At 45.1% G+C, this 17796-nt stretch overlaps 1 protein-coding gene across 1 annotated transcript in view; it reads left to right on the top strand.

Annotated features, from left to right (window-relative positions):
- Positions 1–12121, top strand: part of LOC148480540 (transmembrane emp24 domain-containing protein 11-like) — a 38122-nt gene extending 26001 nt beyond the window's left edge. Inside the window, exons 4-5 of the mRNA XM_088454252.1 lie at positions 9127–9273; positions 11972–12121. Of these exons, the coding sequence (XP_088310378.1) occupies positions 9127–9273; positions 11972–12121 (297 nt within the window). The remainder of the gene's footprint in view (positions 1–9126; positions 9274–11971) is intronic.
- Positions 12122–17796: the final 5675 nt, after the last annotated feature.

Here is a 17796-nt window from a genome sequence, read left to right as displayed (position 1 = left end):
TTGCTTCCACAAAATGTGGAGAAGATGATGTTCATAAAATGAATTATCAACTCTTCCAGGGAGACCAGCCTCCAGAACGTACAGAGGGACCTGTGGTTGTGGATTCCAGTGGGGACGAATTAATACTCTGTGAGGATGAGGATGTACACAACACTGAAGAGGGTGAGGAATCGGAGGATGAGGACGACATCTTGCCTCCGTAGAGCCAGTTTGTGCAGGGACAGATTAATTGCCAGCTTGTTTTGTGGGGGCCCAAACGAACCAATCATTTCAGCCACAGTCGTGTGGCAGACCCTGGCGCTGAAATGTTTGGTTTGTTAAAGTGTGCATGTCCTGTTTATACAACATAAGGGTGGGTGGGAGGACAATTCCATTTTGCACCTCTTGTTTTTCTTTGAATTATGTACTGTTTGCATAGTCATCCAGCTACCTCGGTGCAACCTTTTGGATATAAAAACACTATTGTGAGGTGTTCAGAATAGACTGGAAATGAGTGGAAATTAGGTTAATAATAGCATAGGAGCAGAAAAACACACAAATTCTGTGATTTTAGCTGTTTTTATGCTTTTTTTAAAAAAAATACAGATCTAAAACACAAAACCCAGAACCCAAAACACGGAAGGGTGGTTTTGGCAAAACCAATCCAGATCCAAAACACGAAGAAAGATCCAGATCCAAAACCAAAACACAAAACACGAAAAGTGGCCGGTGCACACCCCTAATATATATATATATATATATATATATATATATACACACACATACATACACACATACACACACTATATGCAGTGTTAGAAATATATATATCTATATTATTTTTAATAGAAAGAGAGAGACATGGGGGATGGCGCTGGAGAGACGCAGGTAGGCTATTGATGGAGAGACGCAGGTAGGCTATTGATGGAGAGACGCAGGTAGGGTAGCGCTGGAGAACGCAGGTAGGATAGCGCTGGAGAACGCAGGTAGGATAGCGGTGGAGAGACGCAGGTAGGATAGCGCTGGAGAGACGCAGGTAGGATAACTCTGGAGCACGCAGGTAGGATAGTGCTGGAGAACGCAGGTAGGATAGCGCTGGAGAGACGCAGGTAGGATAGCGCTGGAGAGACGCAGGTAGGATAGCGCTGGAGAGACGCAGGTAGGATAGCGCTGGAGAATGCAGGTAGGATAGTGCTGGAGAACGCAGGTAGGATAGCACTGGAGAGACACAGGATAACTCTGGAGCACGCAGGTAGGATAGCGCTGGAGAACGCAGGTAGGATAGCGCTGGAGAGACGCAGGTAGGATAGCGCTGGAGAGACGCAGGTAGGATAACTCTGGAGCACGCAGGTAGGATAGCGCTGGAGAACGCAGGTAGGATAGCACTGGAGAGACGCAGGTAGGATAACTCTGGAGCACGCAGGTAGGATAGCGCTGGAGAGACGCAGGTAGGATAGCGCTGGAGAACGCAGGTAGGCTAGTGCTGGAGAACGCAGTTAGGATAGCGCTGGAGAACGCAGGTAGGATAGCGCTGGAGAACGCAGGTAGGATAGTTCTGGAGAGTTGCAGAGAGGATAGCGCTGGAGAGACAGAGAGGATGAGGGTGTAGAGATACAGAAGGGGATGAGGCTGGAGAGACAGAGGGTTTGAGACTGGAGACTATTCATAACAGGTAGATTTAGAAGTATTTGGCAGAGTAATCTTTCTGAAGACACTTACCCTAAAGAAACTTATTACTGATACAAATGGTACCAAATGGGCGCTAATATGGTGGCCAATGTGTTTTATTTTTTTCTTGCGCAAGTTTTTCTTCTGCGCATGCGTTTGAGTTGCACCGCTTATGCTTCCCAATGGTGATTATACAGAGTTTCACTGAAGATTCAGTCGTACAGTACACACAAGTGTATTAGAAATGTTTTGGGCATTCCTGGGTGGTTACATGTGTGGGCGTGTTATTGGAGTGACATGGGCGTGTTGCTGATTGCGTACAAAGACACTGACTTGGTCACATTGGACTGATGGTCTGCACCTAGCATAGGGCTGGTGCAAGTTTCAATGATGCAGCCAATGGTGGAGTCTAAAGAGGCACAAAGCATGGTTGCAGCGCCTGTAGACACTGTGCAACAGGGAGGGGCTTTGTAGCGGCATTAGCATAAAGTTGCAGACGCAACTGCAGCCAAGGAAGGCTGCGACTGCATCCAACTCAAAATCAGGCCATATGAGAATGGAGATCCCGCCCCCATCAACAGACCTCGCCTTCATTAGGGCTGCTTCCAGAAATTTCCCGGGCTGGTTTTCTATCCCAATCCGCCCCTGAGTGCAGCATACATCAGCATGCAGTGTTCCCCCTATATGCAGTCACTTTGCCAGCAGCTCCAGGCAGCGGGGGAACTGATGGTGCCGTCCTGTAAGCCCTAGGTGGCGGCAGCGCTTGTCCACCCCTAGTTACGGCCCTGGACACAGTAACACCAGTATATTGACAATGACACAATTATACTTGAAACCAAATTTAAACACACAATAACGCTATTTTTCCCTGCTTAAGTAAAGACACTATTAACAGCAAAACCTGGCTTATTTTGTGCCAAAAATATTGTTTCATAACTTATTTAATTCTAGTTATTTTATATCTTATTTATGTGTTTCACTGACCTGTAATTAGTTTAAAAACAACAAACACACAAATGGAATGAATTAGGATTAGTGATAGGGTTAGGTGAGGGCATATTTGATAAGTATTTCTATGTCCTGTCTGGGAGGAGCCTGGAGATGACATGCATTTGCTCAGTTCAGGGGCCAGGCAGTATTACTGAGGCATGAGGCACTTAGTGCCTCCATATTTTTTTATTTGTACCTCGTGAATTCATAGAGACTGAACATTGCTTCAGCCCACACAATGCCTGTCTCTCCACGCTGCGTACAGCAAGGGGTGAGTCTGCTTAAACATTCCACTGCTGTCTGACACTTGTGTACAGCAGACTACTGAAAACCTCCAGTGAAGCATTGAAACAGCTGCTTTCCATCAATTATCAAATAAGGACACATTAGACAAAATAATTCCGAACTTCTAAATCTAAATCCTTCACTGTAGAAACATAAAATATTTAGACAGTTATTATACTGAGACTAAAAACAGCGAAGGCAAACAAATCCACTTAGACTTAGACAATTTCACACTCCATTTTCCCAGGAGCCAGCCGGAGTGCTAAAGTGGATCCATCATGCTTCAGAAATGTAAAATTAAAGTAATATTGCAAAGACATGCTGAAAATCAGCGCGGTATCTGCTGGATTATCCTGAATCAGCGATGTAGAGAGCAACAGCACAGACAGGGGAATAGTCTTCTCTACACTGCCATACGGAAAACCAGTGTAATCCTCTTCATTCCCAGCCATTGCCGGCTTATTGGAGGATCCACAATAAGCTTCATGTCACTACACTGAACCATGTCAAACTAGACGTTTTATGCATACATGCCTACTTTCCCGGGAGTCGCGGGAGGGTCCCAATTTTTTGGGTAACCCCCCGCACCTTCGGAAGAGTAGGCAGATCTCCTGCATCCCGCCAAGTGGGCAGGATGGGGAGATTCTCAAAAAAATCTGCGGGTCCGTAGGGAGGGGGCGAAATTTAATGATGTGAATCGCGTCAAGACGGCTATAGCCTGTCCGTGCATCCCAACGCCGAGAGCACCAGGTCCTCTTCGGAGTCTCCCTGAAAGGACAACTTAAAAGTCTGTAAGCATGGTTTTATGGTCTCTTAGGAATTACATGTATATATATATATATATATATATATATATATATATAGAACACATGGTACTCCACAATAAAGAAACATAGCTAGCCCTGGTGCCATTAGAGGTATGAAAGTACCTTAACAGCAAAGTACATAACAGTGGCACACATGGGCTTGCACAGAATGAGTGTTGTTTCATTCCTATTATGTTCTTTATATTATCCATTTCCTACTTCCATATGTTTCTGTTTTATCCGTTTTTTATGATTCCCCCATTTGATTTATTTTTGTATGTGGTATGTATTCCTATTCTGGCCTCCCGTGCATGTGTAATATTATGTTCCGGTATTGTATTGAACTGTAGTCTCCCCAGAGAGACTCACCCTGTCCATGTGTTTGTGTGCTGTGTAACACGTTTGCACATTGCCATATGGGACCCGATGTCTGACACCTGGGCACTCAGGTCGTCGCTTAGCTGGGAGCGCTGGTGACGTACGACATCATCGCGCACACGGCATCTTGCTGGGCGCACGCGAGTGACGTCATCAGCCCAGAGACAGATGGAGGTTGTGCCAGAAAATCCACTTGGAGATTGTGCAGTATAAAGGTATGTGTATTTTTCACTATGTGTGTTCTTGATAAAAAGTCTTTAGTGACTGAAATGTCAAACTAACAACTAAGCTGTTGTCTCATTCTTCTGTGCAAGACCTGTGAGTGCCGCTGTTATCTACTTTGCTATATATATATATGTATATATTTATTCTAGCTGGAGTACCCGGCGTTGCCCAAGATTTTAAGAATGTTTGTTTTACACATCATCCTCCAACCAACCTCTCCTTAGGCAGGCCTCACGAAAGTGTGACAAACTTCCCCATCCACAGTCCTAAGGTCTGAAGTAGGACCTGTAACGGTGTAAAGCAAACTTCGGAGATTGAAGCATTCAAAATTTGTAGGATGGACAGTGTAAACACGGCCAAGAGCTTCTGTTGCTCTGATACCAGGATGACCATCTACAGCGACTCCCTGTTTTCTGCGCAGAAAAACTTTGGGAGAAGCATTCCATGTGTAATATTTTGGCAGCTCACAGTACAGCAGGATCATCATTTTGACACTGTTGGAAGAAAGAAGTAAATGTTGTTGCGTAATTTGGTATAGTCAGAGAGCTGAGAATGCTGGAAAAGCCTGCTAAAGCTCTCTTCAATAATAAACATTAAGATCATGACAAAACACGACAACACAAAACGCTTGCTACGAGGCCCTACCCATATGCCGTGAGGCCCCACAATGAGCGTCCAGCAAAAATTGTTTTATTAAGTTAATCAAAAATTAACAGTAATTCATATTGATTTAAAAAATTTTAGTTGCCTCCGCCGTGTTGTAATATGCTTGTATGTACAATGTCATGATCTTCGCTTGTAAACTGTGGATTTGTATAGAAAGACAGAAGTACAAAAGAACAAATTTTTGCTTTGATATAGTAGAGAAGATAGAAAAGAAATAAGCTAAATCCTTTTGTAATTCCGTACCTGACCTGTAGAGGGCAAATGCTATGTAAAAATTGTGGTTTTTCATTAATTAAAAATTAACAGTAATTAATTTCGATTTAACATTTTTTTAGTTGCCTCCGCCGTGTTTTAATATGCTCGTATGTAAAATTTCACGATCGTAAAAACTTTTATATAGTAGATATACAGAACAAGCATAGGTGCGGCACTCCGGGCAGACAGTACAGCTCCTTGGGGCTTTGTACTGTCTGCTCGGAGTGCCACACCTATGCTTGCTCTAGTAGTCCATTTTGTGAAGGCACCCGGCCAAGTAGCAGTGACAAAGGGAATGCTGGACCTTTTGTGTATATGTATCTATATATATAGGTACGGGTCTATGTACTAAGCCTTGGAGAGAGGTAAAATGGATGGAGATAAAGTTCCAACCAATCAGCTCCTAACTATCACTTTACAGGCTGCAAAATGACAGTTAGGAGCTAATTGGTTGGTACTTTCTCTCCGTCCAAGGCTTAGTACAAAGAACCCACAGATAGTAACAGTTAGGAGCTGATTGGTTGGTACTTTATCTCCGTCCACTTTATCTGTCTCGATGGCTCAGTATATAGACCCCATAGTCTGATTATTAGTAACAGGGTGCTACAGTAAAACAGGGTGCTAAAACCAGGGGCGTGCAGTTAGAGCCTCCCCTTTCATAATCCTGAGATTTGATATAAACATGATTAGAATAATACAAACAACATATTTATAACTTATAAACATCTTCTTTGTTTATTGTGATAATTTTGATAGTTAACACTCACCAGCTTTGTGGATCTCCCTGGGACTGCAGGGAGATGAGAGATCAGGTAGCTCAGCCTCACTTCTGTATGGTCAGACACTGATTGCAGAGCTGGGGCCGGGGCCACACCACGGGCAGTAAGCTGCACAGAAAGAGAGCTAATAGGGACATGGCTCTGAGTATGGAGGGCGTGACTTGAGCACTAATGGACACCTTGCATGTGTCATGTGACCAGGTAGCGCATTGCAGTGTGTTGAGATTGGAGCTCAGTCAGCAGAAGCAAGAGAAGACACAGTGATGCAGGTAAGAGAATCAATGGACACTGAAGATTAGTGTAGTGAGGGGCGAGTTGCAGTGAGTAGGGGGTGAGACAGGCTCCTAGTACTCAGATCCATCTCAATGTGTGCCTCCCCAGCCACTGACCTCACCGCACGTCACTGGCTATAACATAGCCAAAAATGCCAATGAACATCTGACATTGGGCCTGATTCAGAGTTATACACTATTCCGATGTCTACGGAGTAAAGCGATTATCAGTAAACCGTGCATGTGTCTGAGTCGCACTACGCATGCTTCAAGGGCCAATACCGTAGTTGCTCACAGCGACTATTTACTTGCAGTATCAGTGACAGGCAGTGAGCGTTTGGGGATGGTAACGGGGAGTGGCGACAGAGAACACAGGCGTCTGGAGTATATCTCACCCTGCAACTGTGATCCCGTACATTAGGAATACGGCTCTGGCGTTTCAATTCCCACGAACTTCTGCGGGACCATAGACTCGCTCAGGACTGCAGCAATGAAAAGATCTGCGGCCAATGCTGCCCCTTTGTACGCAGATTTGCAAAGCTGCAGGTGGGGTCTCAATATATCTCCCTGCGGCTGCGATATTTGCATATTTTGGCATAGCAGAGTCAAGCCCATAGTCAGAGAAGCCATTGCATTCATTCCTCAGAGCTAGGAACATATCCATGTTCAGGAGATGGAGTGGCCAGCGTTAGAATAACCTGTAACCAATCAGATTATTAGAACGTTAGCAGCACAGAGTATTTCAGCTCATTAAGCACCTCCGTGTCCATATGCGAGCCAGTCTAGGTGAGAGGGGCTAGGGCAATACGCAGCCTATCTAGTAGGGTTTCTGTTCGCAACAGCACAGAGCAGTGAGAACAGACTCCTGCCATACTGGTGCAGGGAAATTGTGGCATCAAGCACCCATAGGGCCTAATTCACTACGGAATGCAACTGCGAATGCAATAGCGATTACGCACTCAGTTCAACTGCGATAGTATGCTAATCATTGCGATCGCAATGTTATACATAGCACTACATAAGGATGCCCACCTTACCTTACACACATCCGTAATGTTTAGGAAGACTACAAAAGCATCGGTACAATCGATCACCATCGCAGCCTCACACACACTTGCACAAGGTCTGACCTTACTCAGAAATTGCTAACTGCATTGCACGCTATGAGACCTCAGGCTGCGTAGGGCATCGCAGTGGATAATTTATGCACGCCTCTGTAATGGTGTTCAAACGCACTGGCACGCCTACGTTCACCAGACCCCCCCCATTACCACCCACAACGGCACTTCCTGTCATTCACTCTGCAAAGGGTCTGCGTAGTCACCGAGATAGCAGTCCAGATCGCAATGGCTAGTTTGCGCACGCGAACTGCAATGCATATGCATGTGCAGTACACAACAATCAGCCGATTGCTTCCATACTCGCAGTTGCATACAGTCGTAAATCAGACTCATAGTTAGTTAATTCCAATTTTTTTATGCTACTAGATTTTCTGCACTTAATAATTATTGTTATTCACCACTAAACTCCTTGAATAAGTTTTATACCTTTGTAAATGGTTGCTTCCTAAATTCCTTTATGCAACATTTAATTTAATTTTTTATCTTCCCCTCTTTGCTTTTCAAAAAAGCATTTATATTATCCAGGAATGCTCCATTTAAATTTTAAAATTGTATCCAATGTACAGAGCAGAACTGATCTGTGTTGCATCCAAGGGCAATTAGAGACAAGCAATCTACTGGGTGTGTGTATGTATATATATATATATATATATATATATATATACTGTGTGTATATATATATATATATATATATATATATATATATCGTGTATATATATATATATAATAGACAAAAGGTGAGAGAACAAGCGCCTTATTGTGTAGTATTTTATGGGACTTTTTTCAACTTTTATATAAGGAGTAATCCAATATGCATACCCCAAAATAGTATATAAGTAGGCATGTTGTAGGTATCTCTAGGTATAGGTAGGTGTTGTAGGTATGCTTCCTTCACTCACAGTTCCCGACCTCTAGATATGGGTCTCAGATTTCCGACCAGAGAGGAGAGAGAAAAACGCTCTCATTGTGTAGTATTCAAAGTTTAATATATACCATAAAACAAACAAATATCACAATTACATTTGAAAGGTTGAAATAAAGCTAATCTGGAGCGTCAAATGACTGGTTGAGGACATCAGCAGTGTTACCACCCTCAACGCGTTTCGTCACTATCGCTATTTCAGCTGGACTTCATCAGGAAGATGTTACCTATATCAATTAATCTGATTTATATACCCACTTCAATAATTAGACATTACCATGCACGGCGTTTCCGGTGCCGCCATTTTGGAATCTCCCGCATCAGCGTGAGATCTCCAGTCCTCGCGATAGTGGCAATACTGGTAATTTTGTCAGTGCCGCCATTTTGGGGTCATTCCCGAATGCATGAGACCACCACCTCTTGCGGCAAAACTCGATATCTATCTCCAAATGGCCCCAACAAACTCCGGCGCTACTCCTCATTACACATCCATCCAGGATTGCCACTATTGCGAGGATTGGAGATCTCGCGCAGGCGCGGGAGATTCCAAAATGACGGCACCGGAAACACCATAAATGGTAATGCCTAATTATTGAAGTGGGTATATAAATCAGGTTAGTTAATATGGGTAACATCGTCCTGATGAAGTCCAGCTGAAATAGCGATAGTGAGTTCACCTATTGTGTTTCAGTTTCCAATTACTGCAGAAAGATACACGTGAAAAGCTTTATGTATATAAACAATCTTACAACCACTGACAGAGTTACGATGTGTTTCCAGCGCATACACCTGGACATTCAGGTTGGGGAGAATCCTTTTGATTATGTAGCTGTTGATCCGAAAGACAAGGTGAAGGAAGTCTCCAACAGCCTGGGGCACCTCCAAGGGGAGGTCGACCATATTGTGAAAGAACAAGCGTATGAACGAGTAAGTACTGCTCCCACCCTCATAGACTTTCCAGCCCTATCATTCATTTTTCTAACTCCATTACAAAAGTATTTCCTGAAATAATCTCAGGGGTGTGGTATAAGAGATAGACAGTAATTAGTTAGACAATGTCTAGATAGACACCAGTTGTTAGACAGTGAATTGTTAGACAGGGACTAAAGTTCGATAGGGACAAAAGTCAGACACACTAAAGTTAGACATGTAAAAAGGTCGACCGGTACAAAAAGTCGACACGATCAAAAGTTCAACATGAAAATGGTCGCCACAAAAATCTTCACCCTATCCCTAACCCTCCCCTTGGTGCCTAACCCTCCCTCCTGGTGCCTAACTCTAACCGTGGGGGTAAGTGCCTAACCCTAACCCTCCAGTAAGTGCCTAACCCTAACCCTCCAGTAAGTGCCTAACCTTAACCCTCCAGTAAGAGCCTAACCCTAACCCTCCAGTAAGTGCCTAACCCTAACCCTCCAGTAAGTGCCTAACCCTAACCCTCCAGTAAGTGCCTAACCCTAACCCTCCAGTAAGAGCCTAACCCTAACCCTCCAGTAACAGCCTAGCCCTAACCCTCCAGTAAGAGCCTAGCCCTAACCCTAACCCTAAAAAATAAATAAAAAAAAGTGTTGACCATTTTCATATCGAACTTTTGACCATGTCAACCTTTTGTACCTGTTGACCTTTTTACATGTCTAACTTTAGTGTGTCTGACTTTTGTCCCTGTCTAACTATTGACTGTCTAACATCTGGTGTCTATACATTGTCTAACTAATTACTGTCTATCTATAGTCCAGAACCCCCTTCACCTAGCTCCTCACCCCTGTTCAAGGATACCCAGCCTCCTCTTGTCTCTGCAGTTCACGCCAGTCTAATACCCACCACTGCCCAGACTTTACTGTAGAACAGGGGTGGGCAATAAGCGGCCCTCCAGCTGTTGTTGAACTACATATTCCAGCATGCCTTGCAACAGTTTTAGCATAGCCAAATAGCAAAACTGTGGCAGGGCATGCTGGGATGTGTAGTTCTACAACAGCTGGGGGGGTTCGCGTATTGCCCACCCCTACTCTAGAATAACTCCTCAAAGTACACGGGAATATTACACCCTCCTTATATCACATATCCCCTAACTATACACCGGCCACATGTGCCGACCATCTACCCTACCCTTTCTACATATGTCCCTTATTGTTCTATTGTCACGTATAATAACCCCTGACCCATTGTCGCATATACCCCCAGGCCTCCTTCCCATCGTCACAGGTGCCACCCAGCCTCCTCTTGTTACATATGCCCCCAGCCGCTCTGACCGATTGTCACATACTGTATGCCCACACACTGTACTTTTGTCATACATGTTCCTTCACCATTCTTCCCGTCATGTATGCCTCCCCCATACTCCCAAAGTTTCCTATCTACTATGGTGTCCAATAAAGGCTATCTATCTATAGTAGTGTTCTGGACAGCAGCTCCTGTGCTGCTGCTGAATGTTGGAGGTAACCCTGTGCAGAATCCTGCAGACCCCCCACTCACAGGGTGTATATAATGGAGAGGGGATTTTGGTTTGAATGCCTCCCTCATGCTATTCCTGGACTCCTAGAAACTTTACTGTCCCTATTGTCCCTTCCTGGTGCCAGCCCTGATCTCAGGACATCTGTCACACAAATACTGTGTTACTTCTGTAGCTCCATTCTCTTTAACCATGTGCGTCTATCATCCACCAGAGTTTCTCCATTCTTGTGGTTCTGATACACAACACACAACTCTACTCATTAGGTACAATTGTGTCCGATGCAGACCGCACAACAGACGTGTGTCATGCTGTATCAAGGGGTCAAGCAAATAACACTGTATTTTCCTAGTTTCTTTCTGCATTAAAGATGTTTGGACGAATGACTGTATTCATAGACGTGTCAGTAATATAAATGATGGGAGCCTACAGGGTTATGTGGATCTGACATGCACCCTGCTCTGTGTGTATAACACGTGTGAGGCATTGGCTGCACTATAATGCCCTCCCCTGCTCTGTGTGTATAACAAGTGTGATGCATTGGCTGCACTATAATGCCCTCCCCTGCTCTGTGTGTATAACACGTGTGATGCATTGGCTGCACTATAATGCCCTCCCCTGCTCTGTGTGTATAACACGTGTGAGGCATTGGCTGCACAATAATGCCCTCCCCTGCTCTGTGTGTATAACACGTGTGATGCATTGGCTGCACAATAATGCCCTACCCTGCTCTGTGTGTATAACACGTGTGAGGCATTGGCTGCACAATAATGCCCTCCCCTGCTCTGTGTGTATAACACGTGTGATGCATTGGCTGCACTATAATGCCCTCCCCTGCTCTGTATGTATAACACGTGTGATGCATTGGCTGCACTATAATGCCCTCCCCTGCTCTGTGTGTATAACACATGTGATGCATTGGCTGCACTATAATGTCCTCCCCTGCTCTGTGTGTATAACACGTGTGATGCATTGGCTGCACTATAATGCCCTCCCCTGCTCTGTGTGTATAACACGTGTGAGGCATTGGCTGCACAATAATGCCCTCCCCTGCTCTGTGTGTATAACGTGTGAGGCATTGGCTGCACAATAATGCCCTCCCCTGCTCTGTGTGTATAACACGTGTGATACATTGGCTGCACTATAATGCCCTCCCCTGCTCTTTATTCCCCCGCCCAGGAGCGTGAGGAGTACTACAGGCAGAAGAGCGAAGACATGAACAGCAACGTCTTGTGGTGGGCGATCGCACAAACCTTCATCCTCATATCTGTTGGCATTTGGCAAGTCAAGCGCCTTAAAGATTTCCTCATAGCCAAGAAATTGGTGTAAGATTAGCGAAGCCAATAAAAATTTTGCGTTCGCAAGAGAAAAGTAGACTTTGTACAAAAGAAAAAAAAAAGCCTCATCTGTTTTTTTTTAAACCTCCTCATAATCAAACTGTGAGGTTCTGAATTTGTTGTGGACCCGGGGTGGTGATAGGAGCAGACACAGAAGCAGACTTAAATTAAAAAAGTGGGGTTTTTAATAAGTGACTTTGAAGACATGGGAATGGCAAATGAAAAAGTCCAGGTATAGCACTAAAGTGCACTTGATAACTGTAATGGGGGTTAATGGAGAAATGTTCAGATAGTGACGGGCAGGACCAGTCCAGTATACAATTATAGTGAGCTGTAACAGAATGCTGGTATGATGAGCTGTAACAAATGCAGGCTAGAGGTAATTAAGTCCAGCTGGGAGTGAAGAGAGGCAAGGTGCAGGGAAACAGCAGGTTCAGGTACTCAGGCAGGTAAGAAGGTATATGGAGGGTGCAGGGTAAGTCCAGCAAGTTGGAGCAGGCAAGGTTCAGGCTAGAAGCATATTACAAGTAGGCAGATAAGGCACAGGTACTCTCTCTCAGCTGCAGCTGAGAAACACGTTGCACTGGCAAAGAAGGAAGGCTCTGGACCTTCCTAAATACTCAGTGCTGTGCTGTGACTGGCTGGAATGAGCACATGACCTACCCGGATTGGACAGCCAGAATCACATGGCCGCAGGCAAGATGGCGGCGCCCATGCCAACGGAACGGAAACACCGCCAGACCTCACCAGGCCTAGTGAAACTGTGCCCGCACAGAACCACGCGCAGCCAATGCCCCTTGCCAAACACCAGCACCGCTGCCAGAGACCCCCTGCCACAACGACTTCACAGGTAATACCCAGTGACTTCCATGCCGAGAAACCCTGGCCGTGACACAAACATACCCCCCAAATATAGCAAACGGGGTTGAGGTTCACTATTGCCATCCCTCTTATTATCTACAGATGAGAGCTGGATGGAACCACGGGTCCCAAACCGTCCATAGTGCTACAAAATAGTGCTGCGGGGGGCTTCTAGAGAGCTGGGACGCTTGGTTTCCCTGCAGTGGTGCCGCGAAATGAGTTTGAATAAGCACTTGCCGGCTCCCGGGGCTCCTTGGGAAATTTACACATTGCATCTAAAATGAACAAGACATTTCTAGTCTTAATCGCACATTTTTGGTTGACGTTTTCTTGACATCCTTTCCAGCCTCTTTATTGTCGTGTTCATGTATAGGAGTTGTTAGCTAGGATGCTTGAGACTTATGGTATTTATGGAGGTTCAGGGCCTGATTCAGAGCCGGACGCTATTTGCGCTCGCTCGTCCAGAAAAAGGGGCTGGCTATTTAAATTAACCGTTCGCTCTTTGCGGTCTGTTCACGCCTCTATGTCTGAACGAGCGAACAAAACATGCGAACGTAATTTTGAAAAAAACGCCCCCTGGCCGCTCGCATCATACGTCATGTCCGCTATTTATTAGATTAATCGAGTACATCGGACGGCGTATGAACTGCTCGCTATTCTTGTGGTTGGTTTTTCCTACCACAATCATGTGAGCAGTTCTGACTATAAAACAACCAAGTGACGTGGTCAATGACGCTGCTTTAGTAATTATGCACACCCTTAAAACGACCGTTTTGACCGTTTGGCACGCCTGCGTTCAGATCTCCACTCCCCGTTTTCAAGCACCTTCCCCTGTTACCACCCACAAACACCTCATTCTGTCACTCAAAATAGCAGGCATTCGCTATTTAGCGAGCACACGATTTTCGGCCGCACTGACTGGTTCGTGCATGCGTATTAAAATCCGTACGCATGCGCAGTTGTGCGAACATCGGTCAGAACGAACGAGCGGCCGCTTACGAGCGGCTCTGAATCAGGCCCTCAGGCCTATATGACAATAAATTATACTGTCTCTGGTGAACATTTTTTTTTTTTAAGTGCTCCTCGCAGTGACAACAGGAGGAATTCTCTGTGATCCCGTGAAAGGCAACAGACGTTGATTTTTTTATTTTTTTATTTCTGGGTTTCCTGAACTGTATTGCTAATGGGGCTTTCTCCCTACCTATATTATGTATTCTTATTATCGATACACAAAAAAAGGTGAAATTAACAAAGATACTGTATAGATAACAAGTGCTTAAATACAGTTAGAATAAGAAAACAAAAAATATGACTAACTGTATGAAATGGTATACAGTACATAAAAGTCTCGGGAATTCTTGCTTATATCTGTTACTCTTTTTCAGTAGATCATTACATATCACAGAAAGGAGAGAAGGTAAAAATTGCATAGCGCTGTTAGAGGCTTCACAATTGATACAGATTGGTTCTTATTGCACACACAGTAAATTAAATAGGTATGTGTCTTGAATAATCCAAAGATTTTCCCCATTTCGCCAAATTTCCCACACTCCATCTAGGGCCGGATGCATCAAGCATCGCATCTTACGTGTGATGCATCTTGCCACTGATTGCAAGCATAGCAGTGTTTAGTAACGCCGTATACTTGTACAATGACTTCTCTCTTGATAACAGTTGTTCATTGCGATATAAGGACTTCCAGGTTTATGACTATGAGTCCTTCTGCGCAGGCGTGGTTGTCGGTCATCACATGCGCAAGTCATAGGGGACACTGGGAGGGATCCGATTGGATCCTTTTCAGGGAACTATGCGGAAAGTAGCCCGTAGGCTTCTATTAGGCAATGCTATTTGCACCACGACCCTAACTATTAGGCAACGCCATTCCTACTACGGCCCTAAATATTAGGCAACTTAATTTCCACCACGGCCCTAACTATTAGGCAACGCTATTCCCACCACGGTCCTAACTATTAGGTAATGCCATTCCCACCACGGCCCTAACTATTAGGCAAATTCATTCCGACCACGGCCCTAAGTATTAGGCAATGCTATTCCCACCACAGCCCTATCTATTAGGTAACGCCATTCCCACCACAGCCCTAACTATTAGGTAACGCTATTCCCACTACAGACATAACTTTTAGTCAACTTCATTCCCACCACGATCCTAACTATTAGGCAATGCCATTCCCACCACGGCCCTAAATATTAGGCAACTTAATTTCCACCACGGCCCTAACTATCTAACAACGTCATTCTCACCAAGGCCCTAACTATTAGGCAACGCCATTCCCACCACGGCCCTATCTATTAGGTAACGCCATTCCCACCACGGACATAACTATTAGGTAACGCTATTCCCACCACGGACATAACTATTAGGGTTCGCCATTCCCACCACTGCCCTAACTATTAGGCAACTTAATTCCCACCACAGCCCTAACTATTAGGCAACGCTATTCCCACCACGGCCCTAACTATTAGGCAACACCATTCCCACCATGGCCCTAAATATTAAGCAACTTCATTTCCACCACGGCCCTAACTATCAGGCAACGCCATTCCCACCAAGGCCCTAACTATTAGGCAACTTCATTCCCACCATGGCCCTAACTATTAGGCAACTTCATTCCCACCACGGCCCTAACTATTAGGCAACGCTATTCCCACCATGGCCCTATCTATTAGGTAACGCTATTCCCACCATGGCCCTAACTATTAGATAATGCTGTTCCCACCACGGACATAACTATTAAGTAACGCCATTCCCGCCACGGCCCTAACTATTAGGCAACTTCATTACTAGCACAGCCCTAACTATTAGGCAACGCTATTCCCACCATGGCCCTAACTATTAGGCAACTTCATTCCCACCACGGCCCTAACTATTAAGCAACGCTATTCCCACCATGACCCTAACTATTGGACAACGCCATTCCCACCACGCCCCTATTAGGCAAATTCATTCCCGTTATGGCCCTAACTATTAGGCAATGCTATTCCCACCATGGCCCTAACTATTAGGTAATGCCATTCCCACCACAGCCATAACTATTAGGCAATGCTATTCCCACCACGGCCCTAACTATTAGGCAACTTCATTCCCACCACAGCCCTATTAGGCAAATTCATTCCCATTACGGCCCTAACTATTAGGCAATGCTATTCCCACCACGGCCCTAACTATTAGGTAATGCCATTCCCACCACAGCCATAACTATTAGGCAACGCTATTCCCACCACGGCCCTAACTATTAGGCAACTTCATTCCCACCACAGCCCTAACTATTAGGCAATGCTATTCCCCCCACGGCCCTAACTATTAGGCAACGCTATTCCCACCATGACCCTAACTATTAGACAACGCCATTCCCACCGCGGCTCTATTAGGCAAATTCATTCCCATTACGGCACTATTAGGCAACGCTATTCCCACCACGGCCCTATTAGGTAATGCCATTCCCACCACAGCCATAACTTTTAGGCAACGCTACTCCCACCATGGCCTTAACTATTAGGTAAAGCTATTCCCACCACGGCCATAGCTATTAGGTAACGCTATTCCCACCACGGCCCTAACTGTGTGAAGTATTTACATTCTTCCCGTGCTGGCGTGGGTTTCCTCTGGGTACTTTGGTTTACTCCCACGCTCCAAAAATATACTGGTAGGTTAATTGGCTCCTGACAAGAAAATGAACCCTAGTGTTTGCGTGTATGTGTGGTAGGGAATAAAGATTATACAAGGCAGTCACAAGAGGAATGTGCCCCAAAACAGAGAGTATCTTTTCTCTTGTGACCGCCTTGTATACTCATGTTTACTCTCAAGGGAGCACCTCCATGAAGTGGTGGACTGGAGCATGAAGGGCCCACAGGAGAACGCAATACTAGAGGCCAACAAGGGGGTGTGGTCAGTCACTGGAGGGGCTGTATCTATCTATATATAAATCCTTCCTTGGTCTGGAACACCCAATAACAATGTTTAACGGCTGCCGATGCCCTCACAAAAAGAATGTATAGTGCAAAGGTGCGGCACTCCTGGCATCTTAGAATGAAAACTCAAAGATAGGCTAGTGCAGATAGGTAGTGGTAAGTATGGAGAGGTCAGGGGGTAGTGCAGATAGGTAGTGGTGAGTATGGAGGGGTTAAGGAGGTAGTGCAGATAGGTAGTGATTGGTAAGGAGGGGGTCAAAGGGTAATGCCGATAGGTAGTGGTGAGCCACCCGGTAACCCTTGCAATGCTGATCAGTTGTGGGTAAATGAAACCACTACACATGTACTAACATTATGCCACACTGTACTGGCTCCCCATATTATGCCTCAGTGTAGTGCATCTACATTATACCACACTATAGTGCCTCCAACATTATGCCACACTTTAGTGACCCCACAATATACCACACTGTAGTGCCTCCCCCCACATTATACCACACTGTAGTGCTCCCCACATTATGTCACACTGTAGTGCCCACACATGTCACACCGTAGTGCCCACATTATGTCACATTGTAGTGCCCACACATTATGCCACACTGTAGTGCACCCCACATTATACCACACTGTAGTGCATCCACATTATAACACACTGTTGTGCCCACACATTATGCCACCTGTAGTATCCACACATTATACCATTGTAGTGCCCACACATTATGCCACAATGTAGTGCCCACACATTATGCCACACTGTAGTGCACGCCACATTATACCACACTGTAGTGCATCCACATTATAACACACTGGTGTGCCCACACATTATGCCACACTGTTGTGCCCACACATTATGCCATAATGTAGTACCCACACAGT

Source organism: Taudactylus pleione, unplaced genomic scaffold, assembly GCF_031769625.1.
Source record: "Taudactylus pleione unplaced genomic scaffold, aTauple2 ptg000611l, whole genome shotgun sequence".
Lineage (NCBI taxonomy): Eukaryota > Metazoa > Chordata > Amphibia > Anura > Myobatrachidae > Taudactylus > Taudactylus pleione.
Note: the sequence above shows the minus strand (reverse complement) of the source record. Positions and strands in the feature narration are given on the sequence as shown.